Genomic DNA, 12,539 nt, shown 5'->3' with positions numbered 1-12,539 from the left:
CAAGGCTGTGATGCGGACCTTTGGTCACGCTGAGCTAAGGGCTGGGGTGTGCCCGAGATAATTGGCCGTGGAAATCCTCCCTGAGGCTATAACGGCTGCTTGTTTCAGACCTCCTCGTGATTTCACAGGACATTTAACTTTACACCTCTCATTTGTTACATCTTCAGGGGTGTTTCCATGCAGGCGTCCATTAAAAAGGTCTAAACCATGGAATGTTGCAACCCTTAACCTCCACTGGTTTTTAATGCATGCATAATTTACCCTTTAAATAAACGTGGTGGTTATTGACACTATAGGCCTACATCTAAAGAAGTAAAACATGATCACTGGGGCTGCTGTGTGCGGGCACCAGAAAAAATGTCTTTAGACTATACACTGTATAGTGATAATACAGACAGTGCGCGCTAGCTGACAACCCAATTATTAAAATGTGATATTTGCATCATTAAAGTATGCAGCGATGTCATTGGCTGCACTGCCTGAGGTCACGCTCTACTGTTCTGTTGCAACTATTTCTTTGTACTTCTACAATACATTAATTTCATGAGTCAACAGGCTACGACTGGCAGTTTGTATAGAGCTAAACAGTGTTTAATTGGATTTTGATCCGTGGCAACACCACCGTGGGTTGTTTCCATCTTTTATTTCAGCAGCACCTACAACACCGTAAAATCCTAAGTGTTTAATTTAACCCCAAGAGTGTAAAAAATGATGATTTAACACTGAGGATTTTACTGTGTAGGCCATAATGGGGGTAAATACATCCGTCTTCTGGCTTTTACTGGCCCCCTGAGAATGCAGCGCTGACAGTCACGGTCCATGCTGTCCTGATACCCTGGTTTGGCTATAGCATCCCTGCCTGAGCTTGTGCTACTTTTTTGTTGTTGTTCTGGTGGTGAAACGATCGAGCCCAGTTTTGAAGGGAGTAACCAAAAAAGATATCTTTCAATTCAATTATATTCAATTCAATTCAATTCAATTCCAGGCGTTGCCACAAAATGAAGTTGTTTAATGCACAAAGAATATTCTGTACAACGGTACATCTGAAACAGATGATACTACTCCTGGCATAATTATTAGCTTTTATGTTATGTAATGTAACTAAATACTAGCATTTGCTATCATTATAGCTAATAAGCACCTAATTGCCGGAAAAAGTATCATTATGAAGGATGCAAACATCGGCAAAGTGGAATGTTGGGCATGCAGCTATAGTCCTCGCTGGGTCATGGGCTCGAGAGGTATCATATGATATTTTCTTTATAAGGGGGGGAGGAAAGGATGCACGCTGTGTAAAAACATAAAACCCTTTAACATTGTGAGTGACATCGGCTAACAAGTCCCTGTGAGGAAAAGACACAGAGGTATCTCCCTTACCTACCATGTAAACCAGAGAAAGGTCACTAACCCCTGCCGAAGGAGAGCTGGCAGGATAGGCAGCACATGAAGACGATGTTGACAGCATGGGGAGATCACTGGGCCTTCCGACCTTCAGCGCGTACCCCATGCCCTCGTACAACCACAGAGCGAGACATATCTGAATAATACATTCCCTTCTTCTCCTGGCAGGATTACCCCCCCACAGCCACACACACAGTTAAACAAATATGGCATCCGCATCATACTAGTATGAGGTATGTCTCCCACAGCACTACATTACGCATGTACACATTACACACACACACACACACACACACACACACACACGTGCAACTGATGAGGCCAGCTCAACTACAAATGTTTCCTTTGCTCAGATACTTGGACCATATCGTATCCAATGACTTGGAATGATATTAATGATATAACCTAGCTGAACACTCAAATTTAGTTCTTTACCAACTCTGCCATTAGCTGATTGCATGTTGAAACATCTTTACCGAAATTAAACATCTGTGTAATCCTCCATTTTGGGGGGCTGGCGGAGGGATGGACGGATACAACCCAAAACATGCCCCTGCCTATATGGCCACAGCACAGCTGGATTGCTATTTGCTGGCCGAGACATACCGGTATATCTTATTATATCTTTGCGTGATCTTGATCTTCTCCTTTTTGAGTGGTGCAACCATTCCAAGGAACAGCAATGTCCGTGTTCACCTATGTGTTCATGTGTCCGTGTGTGCACCTATGTGTTCATGTGTCCGTGTGTGCACCTATGTGTTCGTGTGTCCGTGTGTGCACCTATGTGTTCGTGTGACGTTAATGAGCACGAGTATGACTATTAGTACCAGTAGGGGCGCTGTTGTGCGCTGTTGTGCCAGAAACTGAGAGAGAGAGTGCTGCACTGTTGCCTGCTAATGAGAGAGAGAGGGGGGGGGGGGTATTGCACCACTCAGTTCACACGGGTGTGATTTTTAATCTGTGATTCACTACGTTTGTGACTGGAACGTCAAAAAGGGAAATAATAATCAAAGATTTAGTGGGAAACATGGTGCAGACTGAGTGCATTTTTGGGACTCTATACTTCTTTTTGCTGTCACACAAGTGAACAGCGGAACTAAACTTTGGAATTCTGGTGTTTGCATTGTGAAAATTAATAGAAATGCACAAAACATTTTGAAATCCCCTGTTATTCCCACAAACGTGAGATCTCTTGTTTCCATCTGCTTTACAAAAGAATATCTCCACGTTTGCTCTGAGATTATTTCAATTTCATGGGATGTTTGACAGTCCACAATAGCGTTGCATAGATAGATTCTCAAGTCTGCCTCAGGCTTATCCAATATGCAATGAATGATAATTGAATATGAAACCTCAAACATCTCTGCATGACATCAGAGAGATCAGACCACATTTGTTTAAAGGATCATACCAGTCTAATTCTGACTTCTATAGCCATTACAGAGATTGCCCCTGTCTTCACCAAAAAGATGATGTGCAATTGTGCATTACTGTAATGTATGCAGTGTACTTTAGTAGAGCTAGGCTTACATTTTGTAACAGACTAGATCCTGGTGAATCATGACCATAATAAACAAAAAATAATTAATTATATGATATACAACATTTAATAAATAGTATTATTATTATAGCGGTTTTCATTTTTCTTTATTCACAGAATCAAAGGTGTTATGGTCATGATTCACCATGATCCTGGATGGCTGGATTCTAGGCTTTAAATGATTATAAAATGAAATATTTTTGTAAATCTCTATGGGAAAAAATAATGGCCGATTTTTCAGTGGGTCCAGAAAAACACACCCACTATATATAGTGTACAGCCCCATCCTCTGTCCGGTGCAAACGGGCAGCGCATCATTGCTATCTTCCGACTGACAGCTTTCCTCAGCAGTTGTCATAACTCGTAACTCTGTCTTACTCTATGGCTCTGGGCCGACCTATGCATCACCTTTGTTGCTTTTTCACCATATAAGTGTATTTTGGGACCGATACCGATCACCGATTGTTTTTCTCATGATTGGCCGATACCGATACGTCCGATACCGATACTGATCTTGTGAAATGTTGCAAATTTTAATATTTCCAAAATGATTATGTCAAAACTATGTGTGTGTGGGGAGGAAGGGGAGAATGTTTAGGCCTGTCACAAAAATGCAAAATGATATTATGCTCTATATCTGATTGATATATCTACACCACTTAAATGGTGTAAAAGATCAGTTTATCCAGATATGGTAAATTGCCGATCACAGATAGGGTAAATGCTGATTACCGAGTGAATATCGGTCGATATGGCCGATCACTGATCGCTGGCCGATTATCGGAGCATCTCAAACAACTCATGGAACTCTGCGTGTCTGTCTGTCTCCAATTCATGCCCACGTACTGCATGTCATCAACCCGACATCAGCAGGTTTTCGTGAAGTAACCGGAACGGCCGGCCCCATTATCTTCTGCGGAACGCTCGGCCACAGAGAGCCTAGTTTGAATTACAAACTTTCAGGGACAGAATCGTAAATCACCGCAAACTCTTTGTTGACCACTACAATACATATGGTGCCACTGCTGACCGTTCCGAGGTCGTCGGATTTGACCGGAGCTGGGTTTGGGGGCCGACCTTTTTTTTTCTTCTTTTTTTTCGCCTTTATTTATTTTTTATAGAGGGATAGGGTGACAGTAGGCTGACAGGAAATGGGGAGAGAGATTCGGGGCCGGGGGGGTGACATGCAGTAAAGGCCGTCGTGATCGGGAGTCGAACCCGCGGCACACTGCCAGACTTGATTACCAGCCATGGTGCCCAGACGACTACGACTATGGGTCCATATTTGGTCGATCGGTTGTGGTAGCCACATGGGTGGCTACTCTGACAATGGGTGCAATGTGTAGGACAACGGATAATGCATAAATATGTAGCATGCATTCCCAACTTATTCCCCATGTGTCCTTCCAGATTTACATTGTTCAGACTTGCGTGGTCGGTCCACAAGTCTGTTGGAAAGTGCTGTTGCATTTAAAACTCAAAATTCGTCTTTACGAGGTATTTTAACAATACAGAGAGTTTTAGCATTGATTGACAAACATTTCATATATGCTAGGCCAGGAGTCTTCAACAGGGGCTCTTCAGAGACGCGGACGCGGGGCGGCTTGCCCCCCAAGGCGCATTCCTGGGGGTCTGGATGTTCCAGGGACCGCCCGGGGACCCCCACACAGTAACTCTGTCATTTCTCGACCGTTTCGGACGCGGGCGGATCGCCGGAACCGGGCCTGCCCCCTGGGCACGTTCCTGGTGGTCTGGATGTTCCGGGGACCCCCAGGGACCCCCACATGGTAACTCTGTCATTTCTCGACTGTTTCGGACGCGGGGCGGCACCCTGCAGGCCGCGTTCCTGTGGGTCTGGAACTTCTGCGGACCCCCCGGGGACCCCCTACACAGAGTTGCACCACTCACTTAACATGGGTGTGATTTTTCTTTTTTAACCAGCGATCATTTGATTTTGAGCTTCTGCCAATACTGTTTTTTCCTGATCTGATATTTATATTTTATAGAACACGTTTATGCCATATCACAATAGTACTATATTCCAAATCATGATATGGATATAATATTGATACTAGGGATGTCCCGATCACGTTTTTTGGCCCCCGATCCGATTCCGATCATCCGATTCCGATCATCACTCGATCCGATCGGGACAACCCTAGTGTCAACTACCTCCCAATACTCTCACTCCACTCTACTATCCAGTAGTTATACTGCCATTGATTACACACTGTACACACCACCGTTTTAAATATTGAGCTGTAGTTCTTATTTTATTTTATAAAATATTGTATAAACTTAAAGCTATAGTTCAGTTTGTTCAGGGTTTGAACAACAACACAATCTGACGGAGAGAAATGGATTGGTTGTAGCAATAAGGCCTCTGAGAGTTTGAACAGCTGTGTCTGCATGGGAGAGCATGTGAGTTGATTAGTAGTGTACAGGATGGATGCACAGCAGGGTACTGGCAATGTTGGACCAACAGGCGTAGCATTAATGTCTTGCTCTTTTCGGTCTTGGAAGACTCACCAGAAACAAAACTATTAATGAGACCAAAAAATATGTTTTAATTAAATTTCATTCAGTTATAAATTAAACGTGTGGTAGTACTAGTAGTAGAGTAGTATTAGTACTATAGTAGCACCACTGAGATTTATGCCAGGTACAGAATTCCTCAGATTATTGTTTAGATGTTACCACCCTCTACTGGAGTGTGCAGTCAATGCAGACAGATTGGCCTATTTCTATTACAGTTTTCTTTCACAATTCACTCACTCCCTTCATTTTAATGATTTAATACAAAAGGTAAATAAATGAGTGAGTGAGTGAGTGAATGAATCCTTAAACGAGTTGACTACTTATTATTCAACAAAAAACTACTTCGAATAAGCTTATCGTAGGCTACCCTTTTCTTTTCGCAGATAAGTAAGTATGGGTCTGGGACCGAGGCTATATTGTGCCTACCCTAGATGTATTGCAGAAACATAAATATAAATCTTACAAATCCTTTAATATTACTATTTTCTATTTATTTTATCATTAGTTTATTGTTTGCTCTGACGAGTGCCTGGGCAACCGGGGGGGGGAACCATTCGTTCGATAGCCTGGTTGCATTACGGTGTGTTTTTGTTGGCCCACCACAGTAGCATGTTAGCATATTTCGGAAGAGTGCGCGTTCTAATGTTAGTTATTCAATTAAATATTTGTATAAAAACTCTTAACACAAAGGTTGAAAACGGATCGTAATTGCTCCTGCGGTGTCCCGCTAAGGTTTGAAACTTAATTCTTCTAGCCTTGGATTGGATCTAGCCCAAAATTTTAACTCTCGTAGATGTATTTATCGATTCTGACCAACATGTCAGTCAGAATCGATAAATACATCTACGAGAGTTCACATTTTGGGCTAGCCTTCTTGGATCAAGACTACGAATGTAACTATTTCTGATCTAGAGTTCACTAGAGTTAACAGCACAGCACTCCAGTGTAGTTGCCCAAGCGTTTATGACACACAGTGACACAGCCAGTATTATTATGTTTGTGCTGGCAGACATGTGTGACTTTGGGACGTGTGAGAGTGAGCCAATTAAGTGTTTCTTTGCTCACTGTGCAATGTGCGATTCTAACGTGTCTGGCTCAATATTCCTTCACCTGCTCTTCCATCTTATCTGCCAGGTTTTAAATAATATTATCGAGCTACACCTGCTCCAGTGTAGTGAAATTTGTTCATGGGGGTGGTGGTAAAGCAATGTTGTAAAAGTATTTATTGCAACAGTTGCAATAAAGTATTTAATGTAGGCCTAATTGTACTCTAATGACTGCTTGTGTGATTGAATGTACATACTAGTTGTTACTCAACTTTATTACATGACACTAACTTTAACACAGGCTATTATCTGGTCATGCATGGCCCACACCAGTGGTGGAAACTAACAAAGTACTGTACAATTTTATACTTTTACTTCTACTCCACTGCATTCCAGAGGCAAATATTGTACTTTTACTCTACCACATTTATTTGAAACTTTAGTTTTTATTATTATTTCAAAACATACATTAATCAGTTCCGACCTATACTTTGGCCATTTGAAAGTAGCCAATCTACAAGCTCAAAAGTCTGACGCATTGTGAGCTTGTAGATCTGCTATTTTCATAAGATTTGTGAGAATTAATTAATTCATACTTTTACTTTTGGTACTTTTACTGAAGTACATTTTGAATTCCGGACTTTTACTTGTAACAGAGTATGTCTATTGCACCACCACTGATAACCATCCAATATTGAGAAGAGTATTTCCGACTGCAGAATAACAGAGACAGCAGGACGGAGAGAGAAACTTCTCCCTGGGTAGTGGGTACTGAGAGAAGATATAACATACCTAATCCCAATCCTGCACCCTGCTGTGCAAAACGTTTTCTGAGCTCCCAAAGCACCCAAAAACCTGAACTTGTAACATTCAGTAGATTTTCTGTGGTCTGGGGTTTTCTGGCTCAAACAAGTGCTCTGATTTGCCTCTGGACTGTGATATAACAGTCCACAAATCCCATTTTATGACATAACAATTTGCCAGCAGATGTCACTGTTGAGGGATTTTGCCCGCTTTCATTGCAGCTCAAAAGGCTTCAGAACACGAATGTTAAACCCATTCAGGACGGGAACGCCGTATAGAATATATCAGCTTCAATCCTAAATGGGTTAAAGTTCAGGTTGTGTGGGTGTAAGTGTAATTAATGTCATGAAACCTTTAAGTAAAAGTATCGGTACTGCATATTATACTGCACTTATACTGCACAGTATATTACTTAAGTAATATACTTGACTTAGTTACTTTCCACCACTGTCTGCACCCGTGCAGCTGCCAGCCGCAGACTCGGCAGCAGTGCAGCCCAAGACAGCTGTACAGGTTGCATCCAGGGTTGAATGACAGCACATGAGTGATCGGCAGGCTGGCTCTCCACAACAGTGGTTCTCAAACCTTTTTTTTGGCTGCCTTCAGTACACATGCCGGCATACAGGAATAGCAAATTCAGAGATCAATATAAATGGTTTGAGTCAAGTAAATAAATTACCACCTAAGTCATGTCACCTCTGAAATGTCTGAATATATTATATAGGGAACATGTTAGTTAGTTGTCAGTGCCACTGCGTGTTTATAAATTTATAAATCTATAAACTGACATTTACTTTCTTTTCTACAGGACAGATAAAGGCCTAATCAATGACTTCGCTTTGGTCTAATATTGTTGCTGTTTTGCCACCGGTTGAGACACAGTTTCCACTCGAGTTCAATGAGAAAGTGGAGTCAAGTGTGGTGGAATTGCTCAAAAGGTCCAGGCAGCACCTGTACAATGACACTTCGGGCGTGGATTGTATGCTAAATGCTCAGATCATAATGGACTATTCATGGGAGAAACTCAACACGGGAACATGGCGTGATGTGGACAAAGAGTGGAGGCGTGTTTATTCCTATGGCTGCTTGTTCAAAGTCTCAGCCTTGTGTCGCCAGGAGCCGTCTGCAGAAGTGGTCGAACAGGCCATTAGAACTTGTGACATGGGCTTACTCATGGGTGCAGCCATCATGGACAATATCCTTCATGTCCTGGTCCAAACTATACAGAGTGAATTAAGGAAATTTAGGAAAACAACAAAAGAAGATGATCAAAATGAATACCTTCATGCCAAGGTGCCCTTTCTTCTTATCTTTTCTGACAAAAAACACATGACACATTTTACCCAGTAGTCAGTACCACAACAATGTCACATCTTGATGCGTTTATGAGCTTGGTTAATATAGTTAATTTGTTCTAGGACAAAGTATAAAGAGCTCAAGTCCTTAAACCATGGCAACGCAAACATAGATTATTTTTCTTTCGTGCCAATTCTTTCTAAATCTTATCTTATCTTATTTCCATAATAGAAACTGAAGCTTGCATGCCCACCTGTTCCTGTAGTTGACCAAAGAATGGCAATTCCCCGGATACGCTGTCCTTCACTGGAGGGATTCAAGTCAGATTACCTGCTCCCCTCAAAGCCAGTTATTTTAGAAGGGATTATAGACCACTGGCCAGCACTCAGGGACCACCGTTGGAGGTATTTATTTTACACAAGCATTGTTCACCTTCAGTTTCAGGGTGTCCACGGTCATGGTGCCAACATTTCTGTTTTATGTTGTCTGACAACACAAACCGAAGGATATGTCAATATTAACGACATGAGGAGAAAAAAAAAAAGAAGTAATCACAGAAAGAAATTACATTTACTAGTATGATGGTAGGATCAGTAATGTGAAAGCAACCATAAACTTGTATAGAATCTTAGGTTGTATAGCTGCCTGGGTATGATACTGTGTCAGTATACATTATAAAGTAAATACATATTGTGCAATATATTGTCATATTCTGTTTGCCCTGCTGAAAAGCCTAGAGTACATACGATCTGTGGCTGGTTGTCGGACCGTACCTGTTGAAGTGGGATCAAGATATACTGATGAAGAATGGTCTCAGACACTCCTTACTGTTAATGAGTTCATTGATCGCTACATTTTAACAAAGGTAAGTACATCCCATATTAGTTTATTCTCACTCAGTTGGTATTGATGTATCTCGTTTATTTATTTTAACATTATTTTGTTCTGTTTTTCTGCGGATAAAAGGATAGAGTGAAGGCTTCAGGATATCTTGCTCAACATCAGCTATTTGACCAGGTACCGTGTGCCACCAGGTTGAAATCTTGTGTTATACATACATACCAAAAAGCCCCCCTTTTAAATACATACATACATACCAGAAGTTGAAGCAGTTTTTAAGGACACACTTTTAGGCCAGTGCAACAGAGCATGCTTTTGCCTTTTTTTAAACCCTACCCATTTTAACCAAATACATACATACATACATACATACAGGTGTACAGGTTGCATCCAGGGTTGGCAGCACTTTTCTTTTTTGGCTGCCTTCAGTACACATGCCGGAATTGTAGTGAATTTGGATAATTGGATAATTTGCCCATAGAAATGAACAAAATGACTTATTTAATTCATGGCAACAATGTTATACTTCAAACAACTTTATCAATCCCACTACGGGCAATTCGTTTTGAGCTGCTTATTCACCAAGAAACACAGTAACATACAAACAATACTCCAAGGAGCTAAATGTGGAATTCAATTATCTTAAACATTCCCAAAAGGTAAACCCCTATGGGGTTTTCACTTGTAAAAAAAACCATTTCCATGAGAAGCCAAAATGCTTGCAGCTTTCCAGAGCTGTTTGTTACAAAAAAGAGTTGTCTGTTTGATTCCCCCAATTAACCTTATTTTAGAAGAAGCACATATATATTTAAAAGTGGTATGCTTGACAGTTTGATCTGTGTGATATCATCTTAGGTACCAGAGCTGAAAGATGACATCTGCATCCCTGATTACTGTTGTCTCGGTGAGGGCGATGATGATGATATTACTATAAACGCATGGTTTGGGCCGAATGGTACGGTGTCCCCCCTCCACCACGATCCGCAACAGAACTTCCTAGCGCAGGTAATATGTTTACTGCATTAACTCTGCTTCATGAAAACATGTCACGTCAAAGATTATTCTCGGGATTGTGGGGGATTCTGTTTGACCATTTTCTTTTATGCGTCAGGTGGTTGGAAGCAAGTACATTCGCCTGTATTCTCCAGAGCACACAGAGATGCTCTACCCTCACCAGTCACTGATGCTTCACAACACTAGTCAGGTAGGACAGTCTGTCTGTAAAGGCTTTACACAGTTGGACTGTAAATCGTTGCTACCGTATTCTTTTCCCTTTTTCACTGATTTGTCTCTGCATTTTACAAATATTGAACCAATGAAAAGGATTAACAAGAGTTTGTGACTATAATAACTACATTACATGAAAAGTAATGGTTTTTGGACGTACAAGGATTGTATGTAACGACAACAATGTCGTCAATGCAGGTGGAGGCGGAGAGTCCAGACGTTGAGAAGTTCCCAGAGTTTGTTAAAGCTCCCTACCTGGAGTGTGTGCTGCGACCTGGGGATGTGCTGTTTATTCCTGCCCGCCACTGGCATTATGTACGCTCCTTAGAACTGAGCTTCTCTGTGAGCTTCTGGTGGTCCTGAAGGTAGTCGAAATATTACAACGTGTCATACTATTTGAATACGTGTTGGAGTCAAGTGAAATCTGACCACTCTAGATTATCTCACAATCAAGCACAGTGATAATAACATAGATATGACCAGTTACTCAAATGTATCTGGACGAGAGTACACATTTAATCTGACTTAACTAAATGAGAAAATCAAAGTGAACTAAAGTCGGGTTAGGGTCACTACATTGAGAATGTTGCAACTTTCAAAGTCAAAGACTTACATGGTCAACAACATTTTTAGAAGTATAAATTGCATATTTTCCGATTACAGTTTTCTTGCCTAAATAAAATAGAGCAAATGTTTCGTCACAGCTTTCTAGAGTCAGCAGCAGGCTCCATACTGTGTGTTGTGTTGACATCAGAGGTTGAGGAAACTGCTTGGTGATGGCGTTAATATTTGTGTTAGACATGCTGATCTCCGGATAATGGTTAATTTCTAGTTATCCTTAATAAAACAAATGCTGATGATTTATACAGTGTGAGTAAATGTTTTATGTTAAGCTACACCCTCAAAGCTTTGTTGTCAGTTAAACCATTTAGACCTGAGGCTGATACTACAAATGTTTTGTGATTCTGTAAAAAAACATTTAAAATCTTCATGCATTTTTCACACAACCCCAAAAATGTGGTGAATTTGGCTGCAGATCCCCCATCTCTAAATATTTTGTTCCAGGGACCCCCAGAAGCAAAGTTTTGAGTTAAGAATCTTTGCTTTATTTTATTTTTATACTGTGTGTGTGTGTGTGTGTGTGTGTGTGTGTGTGTGTGTGTGTGTGTGTGTGTGTGTGTGTGTGTGTGTGTGTGTGTGTGTCTACGTTAATATCTCTGAACTATAAGTGAAGCGCTATGAGCATGTATATCTGATATTTTTGAGTAGCCAAATTTTAAAATATGTCTCAAATCTAAAATGACAGATCCCTCGATTCTTTCCCGGTTTTAATGGGATAAGTGGCACAATTGACACAAAACTGCTTACTCATTATAATGCAATCAATACTCAATTACCAGTGAAGTCATGTGGTACCTCTGGACCTATAACCTTTTCTGTGCCACTAAGGCTTCTTTGATTAATGTTGAAATAAATCTGTCAAATACAGACTACATCGAGTAGATTCTGCAGCATAATAAATATTTCCGGTTATAATGGGTGCTCTCAAAAGCTATTACATTTATATATAGTTCGATTTGATGTATGCAAAACATACTATATAGGGAAAGCCAGTGCTTGATACATGGCTCAAATATCATGTATTAAGTAACTTCATTTAATTGGAAGAAAGGTTGATTTGTGTATTTTAGAATGAATTACTTGCAGAATGTGCAAATCATTTCAAGCAGGGGTCTTGGCTCAAGCTGTTGTCTCTGAACGCCATCATCTGAGCTTTGTGTATTGTAGAGATAAAAATGGCAAATATAACTCAAATGTCATCAAAAGTGATATGCAACTGCAATATC

The 12,539-nt window shown here is 40.8% G+C and overlaps 1 protein-coding gene across 1 annotated transcript; it reads left to right on the top strand.

Annotated features, from left to right (window-relative positions):
- Window positions 1-6,078: 6,078 nt before the first annotated feature.
- kdm8 (lysine (K)-specific demethylase 8) lies at window positions 6,079-11,694 on the top strand. Its single transcript, XM_080777141.1, has 8 exons — window positions 6,079-6,211; window positions 8,138-8,622; window positions 8,857-9,029; window positions 9,358-9,490; window positions 9,592-9,642; window positions 10,321-10,470; window positions 10,577-10,669; window positions 10,891-11,694. The coding sequence occupies exons 2-8, from the start codon at window positions 8,158-8,160 to the stop codon at window positions 11,053-11,055; spliced, it is 1,230 nt and encodes a 409-aa protein (XP_080633267.1). The 5' UTR covers window positions 6,079-6,211; window positions 8,138-8,157; the 3' UTR covers window positions 11,056-11,694.
- The last annotated feature ends 845 nt before the right edge of the window (window positions 11,695-12,539 follow it).

Source organism: Protomyctophum bolini (assembly GCF_963924005.1).
Source record: "Protomyctophum bolini genome assembly, chromosome: 11".
In the NCBI taxonomy this organism is placed as follows: Eukaryota; Metazoa; Chordata; class Actinopteri; order Myctophiformes; family Myctophidae; genus Protomyctophum; species Protomyctophum bolini.
The sequence above is the reverse complement of the archived record's forward strand: the minus strand, read 5'-3'. Positions and strand labels throughout refer to the sequence as shown.

Coding starts and splice junctions, on each gene's coding strand:
- kdm8 (XM_080777141.1), top strand. CDS start 8,158: ATGACTTCGCTTTGGTCTAATATTGTTGCTGTTTTGCCACCGGTTGAG. Junction 9,491..9,591: donor ATCGCTACATTTTAACAAAG/GTAAGTACATCC, acceptor TGCGGATAAAAG/GATAGAGTGAAGGCTTCAGG. Junction 10,670..10,890: donor TGCTTCACAACACTAGTCAG/GTAGGACAGTCT, acceptor TCGTCAATGCAG/GTGGAGGCGGAGAGTCCAGA.